Below are 15,219 nucleotides of genomic sequence, written 5' to 3'. Positions count from 1 at the left end.
ATGACATTTGGAGCTTGTAAGGAGGCAAATGAAATAAAAACAAACAAACAAAACGCACAGGGCAAAAAGTCCCCATAGCTGAAGAAACCTCAATAATAAAAAGTTCTCCGGTCTTTTTCACAGTTCCAGCAGACATCTGAGCATGCCCTGTTTTCCTGTTCAGTCGTGGACATCTTCACTCAGCTCAACCAAAGCTTTGAGATCATCAAGAAATTAGACTGTCCTGATCCTGCAGTGGTTGCCCAGTACAACCGACGATTTGCCAAGGTGAAGATCAACAGACCTAAACCATACTGTATACTACAGTACATTCAAAAGATGGCTCCAGAGAAGCTGGAAGAGAGATAAGAGACATAATAGATGGAAAATGGTGGCAAGAGAAATATAAGCTGCTGGCACACAGATAGTTTATCTTTAGATCATCACCATCTGTTTCATAGCCTGTGAGTCATATTTAACTTAGACGGTTGATGCAGAGACATCTTTGTCGAAGCCTACACAGGTTTTGTAGGAACTGAGATGCGTTAACATTTTATTCGATTTTAGTCTGTGACTTAATACTAAATGCAATTATCGGACATGTCTATAATCGTGGTGTATTCTGATATGATCTCTTTTATTCGGTAATCAGCAAATTTAGGTATATTTCAGGGAACAAAACAGCACTTAATGCATCTTCCCATGAAAATGAATTAGTTACCACAGCAAAGTCAATTCCAGAAAGTCTGTCGTTCCAGATTACCAGCTCAGTACAAGGTGTAGTTCATTTACTCTACATACCCTTTAGGCTTAATAGTGTTCTTTCTTTACCTTTTTCCGCCTTTCCAGACTATCACCAAAGTGCTCCTGCAGTATTGTGCTATTCTAGCCAAGAGTTTCTCCTCTTACTGCGAGAAAGAAAAGACGGTGTGTGTTTACAAACACTCAGACACTAAAGTTTTTGAATTTATGTTGTCTGCTATTGTACGGTAAGAATCCAAGTAGGTCTGAGTTGTCTCATTATCTGTCCTTGTGCTGTTCGCTCTTTCCTTCCTCTCCTGCAGCCCTGTGTGTTGATGAACAACGTTCAACAGATGCGTGTGTTGTTGGAGAAGATGTTTGAATCTATGGGGGCCAAACAGGTGAGTGAGGCTTGAAGTTATAACAGGTTTTTTTAAGGTCTTTTTTCGAAGATTTGCTACAGATCCAACACTATTACAAAAAAGTTTTGTGGTGGTACTATGGTAAATTGACATAACAGGGACGAAGCCACTTCAAATGTCCAGGTAACTATGGTTAACATGGTACTTTTTTGTATGTGCAACAAAAATGTGGTGCATTATAAGATTAAAAATTTAAAATCACCGTTTTCTGTTTTAATATATTTGTAAAATGTAATTTAGTCTCAAATAATTATTTCAAAGCTGATTTGTTCAGCAGCCTTTACTCTGTTAAAATTAAAATTAAACTAAAATGTTTGAATGGTGGAGGAACACAATATTGTAATGCATTACTTTTAAAAGTAACTTTCCCTAACACTAAAGGCAATGAGGTCTGTACACTCAACATTGCAGTACTGAGGAGTGTGTGAGGCCATGAATGCATATCCGTATGTGTGTGCGTGTTAGTGTGGGTGTTTTGCAAGATTTTGTGTAAATCAACGACACAAAGTCTTCTGCTCCTACCTTGCACCTTTTATTTCTCTTTTTGTTCTTTGTTTCACTATTACTCATCTTGTCCTTCATTTTTCATTACCAGTCGGATGAATCAGATGCTAAGGTGAGAAACAGGCTTATGTCTCACCTGATGTGCTTCTTTATGAAGATGTTTATAAAGCATATGAAACATTATAAATGGCTGTTCACACTGACAGAGACATGCAGTGACCGAGTGACCGGATGCAGTGCAGCAATTAACATACAATCACTGATCTATATATGATATGATATGATATATGTGTGTGTGTGTGTGTGTGTGTGTGTTTATAAAGTAAATTATATATGTATGTTCTATATTTTAGATCAGTGCCTACAATCTATGTCTGCTAGGACAGTACAGACAGAGAGAGAGAGAGAGAGAGAGAGAAACCAAAAATGCTCTAATTTGTCAAATCAGTTTAATGCATCCTTTCAGAATAAACTTCATTGGCCAAACAAAAATAAAATCTTGCTGAGCCCAAACTTTTAACAGTATTGTAATTGAAGCTGTATTTATTTGTTTTTTTTATTTAGTATCATTGTTTTAATTGTCACATTTACATTGTTTATTTTTTTTGTCTGACTATTCCATCAGTCTGGAAATTCAGATTCAGAAGGATCAGAAGTATGTTAAGAGATCGTAGCTGATGCTTTTTACACATGGACTAAAATCAAAAGCTCAGTGATAAAAAGTATAGTCATCTGTCTTGTTTTCATTTATGCATTTCATTCATGATGTCTTGTTTTTGTGAAATGTAAGTGAAGGTTGTACTTCACAAACCAAAGAAAATACAGGGTTTAATAATGGAGATGAGTAAATGATGACAATGTTTGTTTTTGGGTGAACTGTCTCTTTAAGACGAAAGTTGATTAGTAAAATCTGATGGAACAGATGGGTCTTTAGGGTGCAGTCACATTCTGTTATGCACATTAAGCCTAATTGACCTATTAATTGCGACCAGATAATTTAATGTAGCGCTAAAGCTTTAAAAAGAATCAAAAGCTTTCACTTCTACAGCTAGGATTTGTGCATTAATTGATTCCTGTATCCAACCAAGAGCAGTGAATCTGAATAAGTGCATGAGTGAGGAATGAACTATATGGGTTCTCTTTATTCATATAGTATATGTACTGAGTCTTAAATGCAAGTTAAAAGATAGTGATTAAATCCATACAAAAGCTATGTCTTTAATTGGAGGTGAAGGGAATACTCTGTGTGATGCGTCCTGTGGAGTTTGTGTTCTAGACTCCAGCTGTGATGTTAATGATTGCAGCTGGGTTAACATCAGCATCATTACCTAATGCAGGCTAATCAAAACACAGCGCTACGTACTAAGTGAACTGCAGTTACAGCATGAACTATCTGGAAAGTTCACTGAATAGAAATTACCTTTAAAATCATACTGTATTGGAGAATTCCTAAACAATTAATTCACTTTTGCACACTTGTTGTTGTTGTGCATTTATTGGAATAATTCACACCAAAATCAAAATTTGCTGAAAAATGATACCCCCTTAGGCCATCCAAGATGTTCATTAGTTTGTTTCTTATTAGAACAGATTTAGATTATTTTAGCATTATATCACTTGCTCACCAGTGGCTTCTCTTCAGTGAATGGGTGCCATCAGAATGAGAGTCCAAAAAGGTGATGAAAATATCGCAATAATAAACAAATAATCCACACATTAATTAATGGCATGTGAAGTGACAAGCTGCATGTTTGTGAGAAATACTTCCTTCATTAAGGCATTTTAACATTGACATTATCCATAATAACATTTCCTCCTGTTATCAAGAATCAGTTATCCTTTCTGCTGTTTGGAGACTCATTCTGACGGCACCCATTCACTGCAGAGGATCAATTAGTAAGCAAGTGATGTAATGCGATTTTTAAAAGATAGGTGTTTCAAATTGGTGTCACACCTTTTATTCCCATAATTTCCTGTCCTTCCTTCAGTATTGTATAATGTAATAATAACAATAAAGTGGTAAAATAATGATAGATAAATAAAGATTAGAATTGGGATGATGCTGTTACGTCTGCCAAAAGAACAGAAATAAAACCGCAGCAGTTTTAGGCTTAGCATACACTCTTCTGGTTCCTACAGTGTGAGTGCTTTGACATGTGTATTGTATTATTGTGTCCAGGCATTTTTAAAGCCAGTAATGTGCCAGACATTTTTCAATGATTTCTGCATGTTTAAGATAACTCTGTGTGAAGTGATGACAAATATTCTGCTGTCCTTGAGTTTGTGTGAGTCAGGTGTTGCTAGGTGTCGCTGTCAGTGTTCATGGTGATGCTATTTAGCTAGGAACTTTTGACTGGTATGTTCGGTGTGTGTGGAGAGAAAGAATGAAATGCATAGATTGTGGTAATTAGCATCACAATTAATACCCAGGGCAGTACTGTTCGGTAAAAAAAAAATCCTACAAACAACTAAAACTATAATGTTTATGTTATATGAACATACAGCAATAAACAGTTTGGAATCATTTTTTAGTTTTTAACTTTAAATTCACCAAAGAATATTTGGGGGAATTATCACTGTTTCCATAAATTATTAAGCCGCACAATTGTTTTCAAGATTTTTTGAAACTGACTGCTAAAAAATTCACCTTTGCGGGATTAAGTTACATTTTATAATACATTAAAATAGAAATGATAGTTAATATAGTTAATGGTTATTTTAAATTGTAATAATATTTCACAATCTTACTGCATTTATTTCTTTCTTTTTTTATCAAATAAATGCAGCATTGGCAAGCATAGGAAATATCTTTAAAATAATGTACATTCTTACGGACTCCAAACTTTTAAAAGGTAGTATTTAATACATCAGCATGTAAACATTGCACAGCAGTTTTTGCCTTCTGTTTGTCGTGGTTAGACAAATTTTTCAATCCACTCAGTCTAGCTGTTTTTAATGCACCCTTTGTGAATGGTCCCTTGAGTATTCGGCTGCTGCTGTTCATTTCAGCTTCTTTCTTTCACTCTCACCCCCTACCACTCATCCATCTGTTATTGACTCTTGTTTTTACATCTCTCCTTTCATCTGGATGTACAGTTTGACAGGCAGAAGGTGGGTTTGTGTGAGCTTTAGTTTGATGTATGACAGTCGTAGTGAAGTCAGTGTTGTCGTATCAGATGCTTTGAGCCGATGAATCAAATATTTAGTTTTGATTTAAACTTTTTCTGTGTTTGTTTGCATTCTTATTGTTTTTTTAGTTTTTAGTTGTTTTTTTCATCCTTTTTTCATTTCTGCCAGTACTCTACTTAAAGCTTGTATATATATATATATATATATATATATATATATATATATAATGCACCTAATGCCTGTAGTGGTCACAGCCCTGGGGATGAGTATGAAAACTCTGTAGTGACAGCAATAATCGATCAAAAGAAACTAGAAGGAGTGCAGCTAAAGGCATGAAATAGAACGGAAAGTCTTGAGATGACTTTTTAAAACTTGAACTAGTTCTAACCTGGCACACCATACTAAAAAGTTCAAGTTAGACCCCTGGAGTAAGATGCCCCTCACAGATTTGAGGCAGATGGTCCCCAGTGGCATGTTTTTGCTACAGTTTTATCGTTTCTTTTTATGTTTGTTACAGATTATTGAGATTTCGCTATTTGATAATTCCATGTATGAGATACATTGTAAACATAAACTTTATTTATCATAACCTGGAGGCAAGCTGGGTGGAATTATTAAAGCTAAATTCATGGTTTCTTTCAATTAAAATTATGGTACAGTATAATAGAGATGTAGCTCTTTGACGTCTTACATTTTCTTGCATTGTGACCTAAAATGTCAAAATGCATTATTATACACATAATACACTAACACATAAGTCTTGGGTCAGTAAGAAATTAATGCTTTTATTCACACTGATTCAATCAGTGTAGAGACAGTATAGACATTAAGAAGGTTACCTTTTTTTATATATATATATAATACATTTGACTAAAAATATTATTGTTACTACAAAATATTAAGCAGTACAACTGTTTCCATCATTGATAAGAATAAGAACTGAGTTCCATTCTTTGGTAAATAAGAATGATTTCTGAAGGATCACATGACATTGAAGACTGGAGTAATCATGCTGAAAATTCAGCTTTGTATTCACAGGAACAACTTAAATTTGAAATTAAATTAAAATAGAAAACAGTTATTTTAAATTGTAGTAATATTTCACAATATTACTGTTTTTATTTTATTTTTAATCAAATAAATGCAGCCTTGGTGATCATCCGAGATATATCTTTCAAAAACATTAAAAATTCTTACTGACCCCAAACATTTAAACATTAAAACATACAGTATTTGATTTATTATTTTTATATATGCACATATTATGTATATTTTTACATAGTCATTAAAAATTTAAACCTATTTAGCTTCCTGCTCCAGTTAAAGGATCATCTTTATTATGTTAATGTTATGCTATGACAACTAAAATAGCAAATGTTTGCATTTATTTCCCTTGATGTCTTTTGAATAATGCATCATTATTATGTGCTCAATTTTATTCAGCCTATTTAGTGCCCATAGTTTCTATATTGTGTGTTATTTGTGTATGTCTTTCTCTTTATTCATCTGCTATTTTACACGTTCTGGCATCAGGGAGAAAAGGAGGACAAAGAAATGTAGGTTCACATACACACGTGCGCGCACACACAAACGCATACTGTTTGTCCGTGGTAGTGTTTCCCCATAGTCGCTGGATCAACAGGACTCTGTGTGAATGTAATTTTGTTTCTCTGTCTCAAAGATGAGAACACGACCACAGAGGTGGGTGATAGAGCCGAGGTAATAAGCTGATGCACGTCTGTGTGTGTGTGTGTGTGTGTGTGGTACTTTCTGAAACATGATAGAACAAGGTCTCATTAGTGTGAGGAGCAAGCATGTGTATAGACTCTGCTGGGAAGGAGAGATGTGTGCTGTTTGGCTGGGATCCTGTCCCCAGGGGTCCAGTACCTCATTGTCAAAGGGTTGTTTTTAGGTTTAGCCCTGATGTGACACAAAAACAACTACCTATAATTGAAAGCTTAAATAATGATTTGCCTTTGGCAGATGGGATGATTTAGTTGTTGTCAGTAAATAAATGATAATTGTTTTGGTAAACACAGTAACAGATGCTTATTATTTTTTTTCTTCTATCTTGGAGTGTTTTTCTAGATCATAAGTCTAGTCTACCCATTCTTTTATGGATAGTTTAAGGTAGTCTTGTGTTGCCAGGCTTTTGACTGAAGTCTGGTCAACTTCGTTCGGATCATTTTAATGACTTGAATCTTTGAATCTTTTTCAGCAAAATAAACAAATCCGTATTCAAGTCATATTGCGTAGTTAATTTAAAATGTCAAATTTTCAATAGGCAAAATACACACACACCATGCACATATAAAATCTTTAATCATATTTTGAATTAGAAATCATTATAATGCAACCAAACAATCAATTCTTCAGCGTCTTATGGTCTGAGTCTTTGATAAATTATGTGACAGACACATAGACACTGTACTGGAGACAATAAGCATTCATTCACCAAACTACACTTTTGTATCACAGTCATATGTTAAAGACTGAAAAGACGAACATGCACAGTCACAACAAAATGAACAAATCATTCTTTATTTTAGAGTCATATAAAAATAATTCAAAATGAAAAAAATTATTGATGACTGACCCATAACTTACCAAACCAACCCACTTAATATAATTTACTGAAATCTTAGCTTTAACATCACAGGAATAAATTACTTTTTAAAATACATTCAAATAAAATATTTTACTTTTAAATTGTAAAAAATGTTCTCAATATTACTGTTTTACTGTATTTTTTATCAAATTAATGTATCCTTGGTGAGCATAAGAGACTTTCAAAAATCTTTTTAAATAATCTGACACCAAACCTTTGAACATGCTTTGTTTTCTGACGTGTTTCGCATTATTTTAGAACTGAACTGACACCTGCACTTTTGTGGACTTAAATCACAAACCAGCACTGTGTGAACATACTGTAATCACACTAACCAAGTTGTCCATCATTTAATACACATTACACAATATGATAGCCAGTAAGACTCACACATTTATTTTATTTTATTTCGCTTACTCTGAGAGATGGTGATATGAGCCGTGTAATCTGGAGCTATAAGATCCAGTCTCTATTGGATTTCAGTTTATTTAACTTTGTGTCCGCTGTGATGAGTAAATACAGTTGTCAATGCCAAACACTGATTGTGTGAATGTGACCTTGGACAGAGAGTAGATTAGACCTCACTACTGTCAGACTAAAATTGAGTTTGAATGTTTTCCCCATTTTATTTATACAAATATTTTTTCATTCTTCAGTCCAAAGTTGAAGGGAAAGAGGTTTGTGGTGTTTCTCTTGCAGTCTAAACCATGGGCGTAGGTTTGATCTCAGCTTTGGTGGGGACACCCCCATAACTGTATAATCTCAAAAATGGACTCTCAAAAAATACAAATCTGAAACCAAACGTTTTATTAAGATAAATTATTATGTACATTAGTATTTACACTAACAAAAAAAATCTGCCACAAGGAAACAAATCTAAATAAATAAATATAATAACCTTTTTCTATTATAAACACTATTTACTCTCCAGTACACACACGTTTATGTTGACTGCAAGATTCTAAGTTAAGGTAACTTACAGGCTAATTGACATTCAGTTACTTGCTAACGTAGCATTCTATCATCCTGGGTAACACATACTATCACCAGTTAATATTATTTTCCACAGAATATGCATTTGAAAGCCTGGTCAGTCACTACTGCAAGTTTATTTTTGTGACTAGCTAGTTATTTTGCCTACTTACACTCTGACTCTGCTTTATGAAAAAGCTTCTTATGTCCCCTTTCTTCTTCTTGGGTGGCATCTACAAAGTACAAAAAGGGGCTAACCCCCAAATTTTATATTGTTCTCTAATCTTGATCTGCAATATATTTGTTCACTTAAGCCTGTGCATGCATTTATTACGACCTTTATTTACGTTTTAAAGTTAAGTGCCCTCTAGCGGGCGTAAAAATAATGACAGTATCGCGCTGCATCTGTCATCATGAATTGACGTATAACGTCATTACCAATCAAAACGCACGTTTATTTAAATGCAATGTGTGGGTGTTTTACACCGATCTCACAGTATTTCCTACATACTTTACTACTGTAGGTGGCTTATTCATTCGAATGACCACACCTAACCCCACCCCTAAACCTAACCCTCACAGAAATCATGCTAAATTATTATTTATTGAGCATATACATTTTCGTGCACGTCTGTTCCCTGGGATCGAACCCATGATAGCATGATTACATATCAAGGTATAATGCAATAATCTACTAACTGAGCTACAAGAAACGCAAACCAGAGGGCAAATAAAAGAGTACAAAACATTAATATGAAAACGACCTTTTGCCGATAGGGGCGCAATTGAAGTATATACTCTGATGGGTCATATTTCAGGGATTTGGACAAACGACTTATACAAGCGTATTGGTTGGAGGACAGGTTGATTTTTTAAGTTTTATTGGGGGTTCTGTTCTTTGAATAGCAGTAGTTTTGAAAACCTACTTAAAAGTTTTCTCTGTTCTACCACTCTGGTTGTCAGAATCAAATCTACATCCCTTTCTGGTGATATTGTGTATTTTAATTGTCCTTCCTGAGCAGTATTAAATTGAATAAACAAATGTTACTATTGTTCATTGTGGGAATAAAAGTGTAACTCCTCCACTCTTTGTTTTAGTATTTTTTTTTTATTACACCTGCTTTAATTAAGCTGTTTGTTGGATCTGACAGATGTATTGCTGAAAACTTGTCGTGGAACTTACCGTGGAAAAACAGCTTTAATAGAGAATGTTTCCAATTAGTTTCACTTTCTTGATGCTGATGCACTTGCAGAACCATGACAGACATTGTGATTTTTTCCCCCTACATTCTCTCCGTACCTTTCCTTGCCTCTGCCTCTGCCTAGTTTAAGTCTGATATTTTCTATTAAACTAACACTTATTTCCGTGTGTGTGTGTGTGTGTGTGTGTGTGTGTGTGTTACTCTCAACAGCTTGACTCAGAGGCTGCAGATATCCTCAATGACCTGCAAGGGAAGCTTAATTCTGTTCTGGATAACCTGAGTGGCATGTTTGCCAAGAGGTAAACGTAATTTTCTGAGCCTGAATTTCATCTGAATATCATTATCGCAAAGTTTCTGCGAGTTCTGCTTATAAATGTCACCTTTGCCATAATATCTCTTTCAGAAATCACTATTCATTGTTTTTGTTGGTTTCATTTTTTTTATTAAATTTAAAAAAATCTTATTTTATTATTTACTTTATTTTGAAGCATTTTGAACGCATCTATAAATATATATACGTTTAAATGAATACAATACTAATCAAGTTTTTTTTTTTTTAAGTGCTACAGAAAAATATATTTTGGGAATAATGCCATTATCATTACCGTCTTGTTTGTCGGCCTAATTCTGAATCATTGCATTCCTCTCTCCCTCTCTCTATATGTATATGTTTATAGTTTCCAGGCCCGTATGAATGCATGTGTGTGTCAGATGGCGGAGATCCTGTATCAGATTAAAGGACCTCTGAATCAGAACAGTCGTAACACAGCGGAGGCTGATGCAGACAACGCACTGCGGCCGCTTATGGAGTTCCTCGACACAAAGTCAGTTCAGCTCAACTTCCTTTAGTTGCTTTTAGACCCGTTCAGATTCAGATCACTTGTCAATTTTTCCACACCAAGTGTCTCCACGTGTGCCTATTTCTGTTTCTTGGCACGCTTGGTATTCTATAAAAGAGCAGAAAAAAGTGAATTAATAGCCTGTCATCTGCTGATTGTACTGTATCTCACAAATTGCCCAGGGAAATTCTCCAGACTGCCACATGTAATATGTACATACACATAACCTGTTTACGATGTGTGTTGCAGCCTCAGCATCTTTGCAGACATATGTGACAAGACCGTGTTGAAGCGTGTGCTAAAGGATCTCTGGAGGAATGTTCTGATCTGCATGGAGAAAACGATTGTGTTACCTCAGAGCAGCGACAGTATAGTGAGTTATTTTACAGGAAACATACACATGATGGTCAATGTTAGACACCTAAAAACTAATTTCATGACACAAGCAGTACTATGATTCTCTGTCCCTGCTCTCAAACACCATTTGATTATCAGTGTTTTTATTATTATTTCAATTGTCAGTGTTAGTATATTATATAGGGAAATCAATGACTACAGTACTCAATCACTCAGAAGTGACGGCGATGATCAAATCATGAAAACACAATGATTGAATAGGTTTCTCAGTTTCCCGGCTTTTCCTTTTGTGTTATTTTTTGGTTTTCTTTTTTCAGTTTTTATTATAATGTAGTTTTATTGAAAGAGAAAAATTTTAAGAGAAAAATGTCTTGCACTAGAGTAGACAGCATGACTATAATGGCCATTCTGAAGTTAACACACTTTTGACATTTAGGCTTTTAATAATATAATGTTTTTCAGCTAATACTGGCAGGCAGAAGTTTGAAATATTGTGTTTCTTTATTTTTTTTCTTTAAGGGAGCTCAACTTCTTATTGCTGCTAAGGAACTGTCTAAACTAAAGGTGTCAACCATAGTTACCTGAAACATATAATCTCTAGCCTAATCCAGTGGGTGTGGCTAATGCATCTCTCATTATAGGGAGGGGTGGAGCCAAAAAGCTTGTCACCAAGGCAGTGTGTTATCGTGGAGGCAGCACTGGATTCAATCAAGGTGTGTTGGTGGATATGGCATGCCTGCTGAGTAACAACATGTTAAAGTAACTTTCACACATTGCACACTGAGTGTTTGGGTGCTTGGGATCGGTGCGTCATTAATATGTGTGGGAAGGAGAGAAAATTAGAAACAGTCTGAGAAAGCTTCTCACCATAAGCATGCCTTTTCACACATGAATTCTTTTCAGCACCTTTTACAGAAGGAAATTTATGCTCATTTTCTCTCTCTCTCTTTCACCTTCTACTGGGTAGCTCTTTTTCCATGCTGGTGGGAACGGTTTAAAAAAAGCATACCTGGAGAAGAGCCCTGAGCTGTCATCGCTGCGCTATGCTCTCTCACTATATACACAGACCACAGATGCTCTTATCAAGGCGTTTGTGACAACACAACATGCTCAGGGTGAGATACATACACTTGCACACATGTTCAAGTGCTGACTTTTATCAACCCTTGCACATGGCCACACAGTCTGTAAAAATTATTTGACATTTGCAAGACTCCTATATTTTTAAAATGAAATTTCTTCTTGCAGTTCAAAATGGTATGGGCATCAGGTTCACCCCCAAGGAGAACGTTCGACCTGACAGAGGTGGGCTGAAGACTCGTTTATCCTTGACTCTTTGAAGGGCTAGGAACAGTCTCTCTCTTTTTCTCTCTCTCTCTCAATCTCTCTCTCTGTCTAGAGAATTAAATGCAGAAATTAGGAAATTAAAGGGAAAACAGAATTAATAAAATAATAATAAATAATAAATTGAATAAAAGTGTTTGTGTGTATGTGTGTGTGTGTGTGTATATATATGCACACTGCATATGTAAACATAGGTAAGATTTAGTGTTTTTGTGAGCATAGTGCCTTATGCTATAAATGCTGCATTTATTTAATACAAAAATACAGTAAAAGCATATTGTAATATTGTAATATTTTAAAATATTTTCAACTGTAATTTATTCCTGCGATAGCAAAGCTGAATTTTCAGCAGCCATTACTTCAGTCTTTAGTGTCACATTTGTGGCTCAATAAACATTTCTTCTTATTATAAGTTTTGAATGCAGTTGTGTCTTATTATTATAAATGCTTTTTTTGTGTGTGTGATATATATACAGTATATGTGCGTGTGTGTGTGTAACACCTAAGCTACCACTGGCACGTTTTAGAAACTTCTATTAAAATCCAGTCAATAGAATTCCAAATTTTTAACCACAATCAAAGTATAAAGTGTTAAAAAAAAAGCATAAGTTTGACTGCAGTGTGTTGAAAATACAGTATTTGTAAAATGAAGTGGTTTGACAGGCTCTGGGGTTGAGCGGCTGATTGGGGAGGCAGTGATTCAGCTGGATTTGTCACCCCCTGCTGGGAACACTGAGCAGAAACTCTGTGTCAGAGGTGAGACTACAGCAAAGAGGAGCTAAATTTAGGACTTTTATCTTTGCATTTAAGTGTCTGGTGAGATTATGATGATTTAATCAAGTCTTGAAAAAATCCTTTTAATGAACTCATTATCTCTTTTTCTTCCAGTTATTGCGGTAAATGACATGACATGGCAGACCTCAGGGATGTTTCGTCCATTTGTGGAAGTTAACCTGGTCGGCCCACAGCTCACAGAGAAGAAACGAAAATTCACAACCAAATCGAAAAACAACAGCTGGAATGCAAAGTACAACGAGGCCTTTCAATTGTGAGTAAAAACGCTCTCATATATTACTTAGTTTGAAACACTGCCATTTTCTATGAGATAAATAGTAGTACTCACTGGCAGTTAAACTTGTATTTAAAGATTACAACAACAGAAACATATTACTGACAATGGTCCCCTCCTTTATTTTAATCTCAGTGTGTTGGGTAAAGGCGTGAGTCTGGACTGCTATGAGATTCAAATAACGGTAAAGGATTATTGTTTCGGTCGTGCGGACCGGGTGGTCGGGATCGCAGTACTGCAGCTACGTGACATAGCAGACCGGAAAAGCTGCGTGTGCTGGTGCCCCTTGGGCCCGCGTATCAACATCAACGAAACCGGGACCACCGCACTACGAATCCTCTCTCAGCGCTCAACTGATGAGGTTGCCAAAGAGTTCGTCAAACTCAAATCTGAGACCAGGCCTGCTGAAGAAGGGAGGTGAAGATCAAACTCAAGGTCGACATCTTCAATATATTATTAGGATTAAGAAGAAACTGATACTACGAGACAAATGAAAAGACTGACAGAGAGACAAGCATTCACAAACCAAGGACCTATACTGTTTATAAAATTGTGTATGTTTATTCAAAGCCTTAAGAGTCACTTCACTGTTTGACTGGCTTCGCATTACTCTTCATGATGGGCAACTGCTCACTAAATGAGTGCTAGCATAGTGTTCCCACGGTCGTGAAAAATCTGGAAATGTCAAGGAAAAGTTAAGGAAATTAATATAATCTTCAAAAGTCATTATTAAAATATTGAATTGGCAAGTAATCTCTGCATTTGTGTTTTACAAAAATGATCTAGGTAACCAAACAACTTGAAAATTCATTGTAATTAAAAAAAAAAAAATCTTATGTCAGTACTAAAATATTTTGTTGGCTAGAAATTGGTATTTATGAAGATGTTTTGAAGATTTACATATAATATCTAGTAAACAAATGACTGGAAAAGTTATGCAAATTAAACCTTAAATTAGCACTAAAATATTTGGTTGGCTAGAAATGTAAATATTTGGTGTTTTTTTTTTTTTTTTTTTTTTTACAAAAAATTATGTAGGCATTTAAATGTTAAAAAGTCAGCATTAAAATAATTTGTTGGTTAGAAATTGGTCAAATTGTTTATCAAACATCTGGAAGTCACAGCAATGTATTGATAAAAAGGTGTGGGAGCCCTGTGAGAATAGAAAAGCAGAACTATCACTTCACAGTTATTCAAAGCACATTGTAATGAAAGGTATCAGTAACATCGTGAGAACAAAAAATGGGAGAAGATGTGAGAGTTTTGCCTAACCATGAGTCTATGGGCTCATTCCACATGTTCTCTGTGGCCTTGTGAATGGGAGTGGTCTATTCTACCTGTTCTTTGATTGACAGGCACAGATATGCACATTTAGACATACACTTTTCTCTATTAGTATTGATCACTGATGTGTTCCAGAAATCTTATCTGTGGTCCCTTCAATGCATTTATCATTGTCGAATTGAAAGGCATTTCTTGTAGTCATAGCTTGTTTATGGGTGTCTCAAAACGGATAAATACGGAAGTAAAAAAAAGACAAATATACACCAACCAGTAGTGCCAGCCATTGAGAAGAGAGGTCCTGTATGAAACATTGTTTACTTTGTGCCAAGTAGTTTGTATGCTCTCTCTTCTGAGGTGTTTTGTTTGTGATATATGCACAAACAAACAGTCTGTAAAGTAGACTACCACATGTGCATGCATTTCTTGTAAATTCCAGCTTTTGGTCATATGTTTTGTTTATGTTTTGTCAATATGTGGAAAGCTGTTTATGTGTTTTAAACTGTGGAAGGAGTTCACAGGTTGTATCCTTATTCTGAATTTATTTATAAATGATTTATGAATTAATGTGTGATTCTGATCTCTCTTTTGGAATCCGTTATTGTGACGCTGGTGTGTGTGTTTGGATGCATTGATCTGTGATTGTAAAACCTACTCTCGCTATTTTAAACTTTCTATATGACTGTCGTTCTTCCTCTTTAATCATTTCCTCTCTTCTTTTGTCTACAGTATTTAACAGCAGAAGCATGTCATTTTTTTAGTGTTCCTTCTC

General features: G+C 35.2%; 1 protein-coding gene across 2 annotated transcripts in view; it reads left to right on the top strand.

Moving 5' to 3' along the window:
• LOC128013133 (protein unc-13 homolog B) overlaps positions 1-15,014 on the top strand; it is an 83,805-nt gene extending 68,791 nt beyond the window's left edge. For both annotated transcript variants that reach the window (XM_052595862.1, XM_052595852.1), the window contains 13 exons: positions 124-267; positions 829-906; positions 1,044-1,121; positions 9,768-9,856; positions 10,235-10,381; positions 10,646-10,769; positions 11,273-11,317; positions 11,395-11,466; positions 11,721-11,868; positions 12,002-12,058; positions 12,761-12,853; positions 12,986-13,145; positions 13,302-15,014. In XM_052595862.1, coding sequence (XP_052451822.1) covers positions 124-267; positions 829-906; positions 1,044-1,121; positions 9,768-9,856; positions 10,235-10,381; positions 10,646-10,769; positions 11,273-11,317; positions 11,395-11,466; positions 11,721-11,868; positions 12,002-12,058; positions 12,761-12,853; positions 12,986-13,145; positions 13,302-13,587 — 1,521 coding nt within the window. In that variant the 3' untranslated portion in view covers positions 13,588-15,014. The remainder of the gene's footprint in view (positions 1-123; positions 268-828; positions 907-1,043; positions 1,122-9,767; positions 9,857-10,234; positions 10,382-10,645; positions 10,770-11,272; positions 11,318-11,394; positions 11,467-11,720; positions 11,869-12,001; positions 12,059-12,760; positions 12,854-12,985; positions 13,146-13,301) is intronic.
• The last annotated feature ends 205 nt before the right edge of the window (positions 15,015-15,219 follow it).

This window comes from Carassius gibelio, chromosome A5 (assembly GCF_023724105.1).
Source record: "Carassius gibelio isolate Cgi1373 ecotype wild population from Czech Republic chromosome A5, carGib1.2-hapl.c, whole genome shotgun sequence".
In the NCBI taxonomy this organism is placed as follows: Eukaryota; Metazoa; Chordata; class Actinopteri; order Cypriniformes; family Cyprinidae; genus Carassius; species Carassius gibelio.
This window is presented reverse-complemented; position numbering and strand designations above follow the sequence as displayed.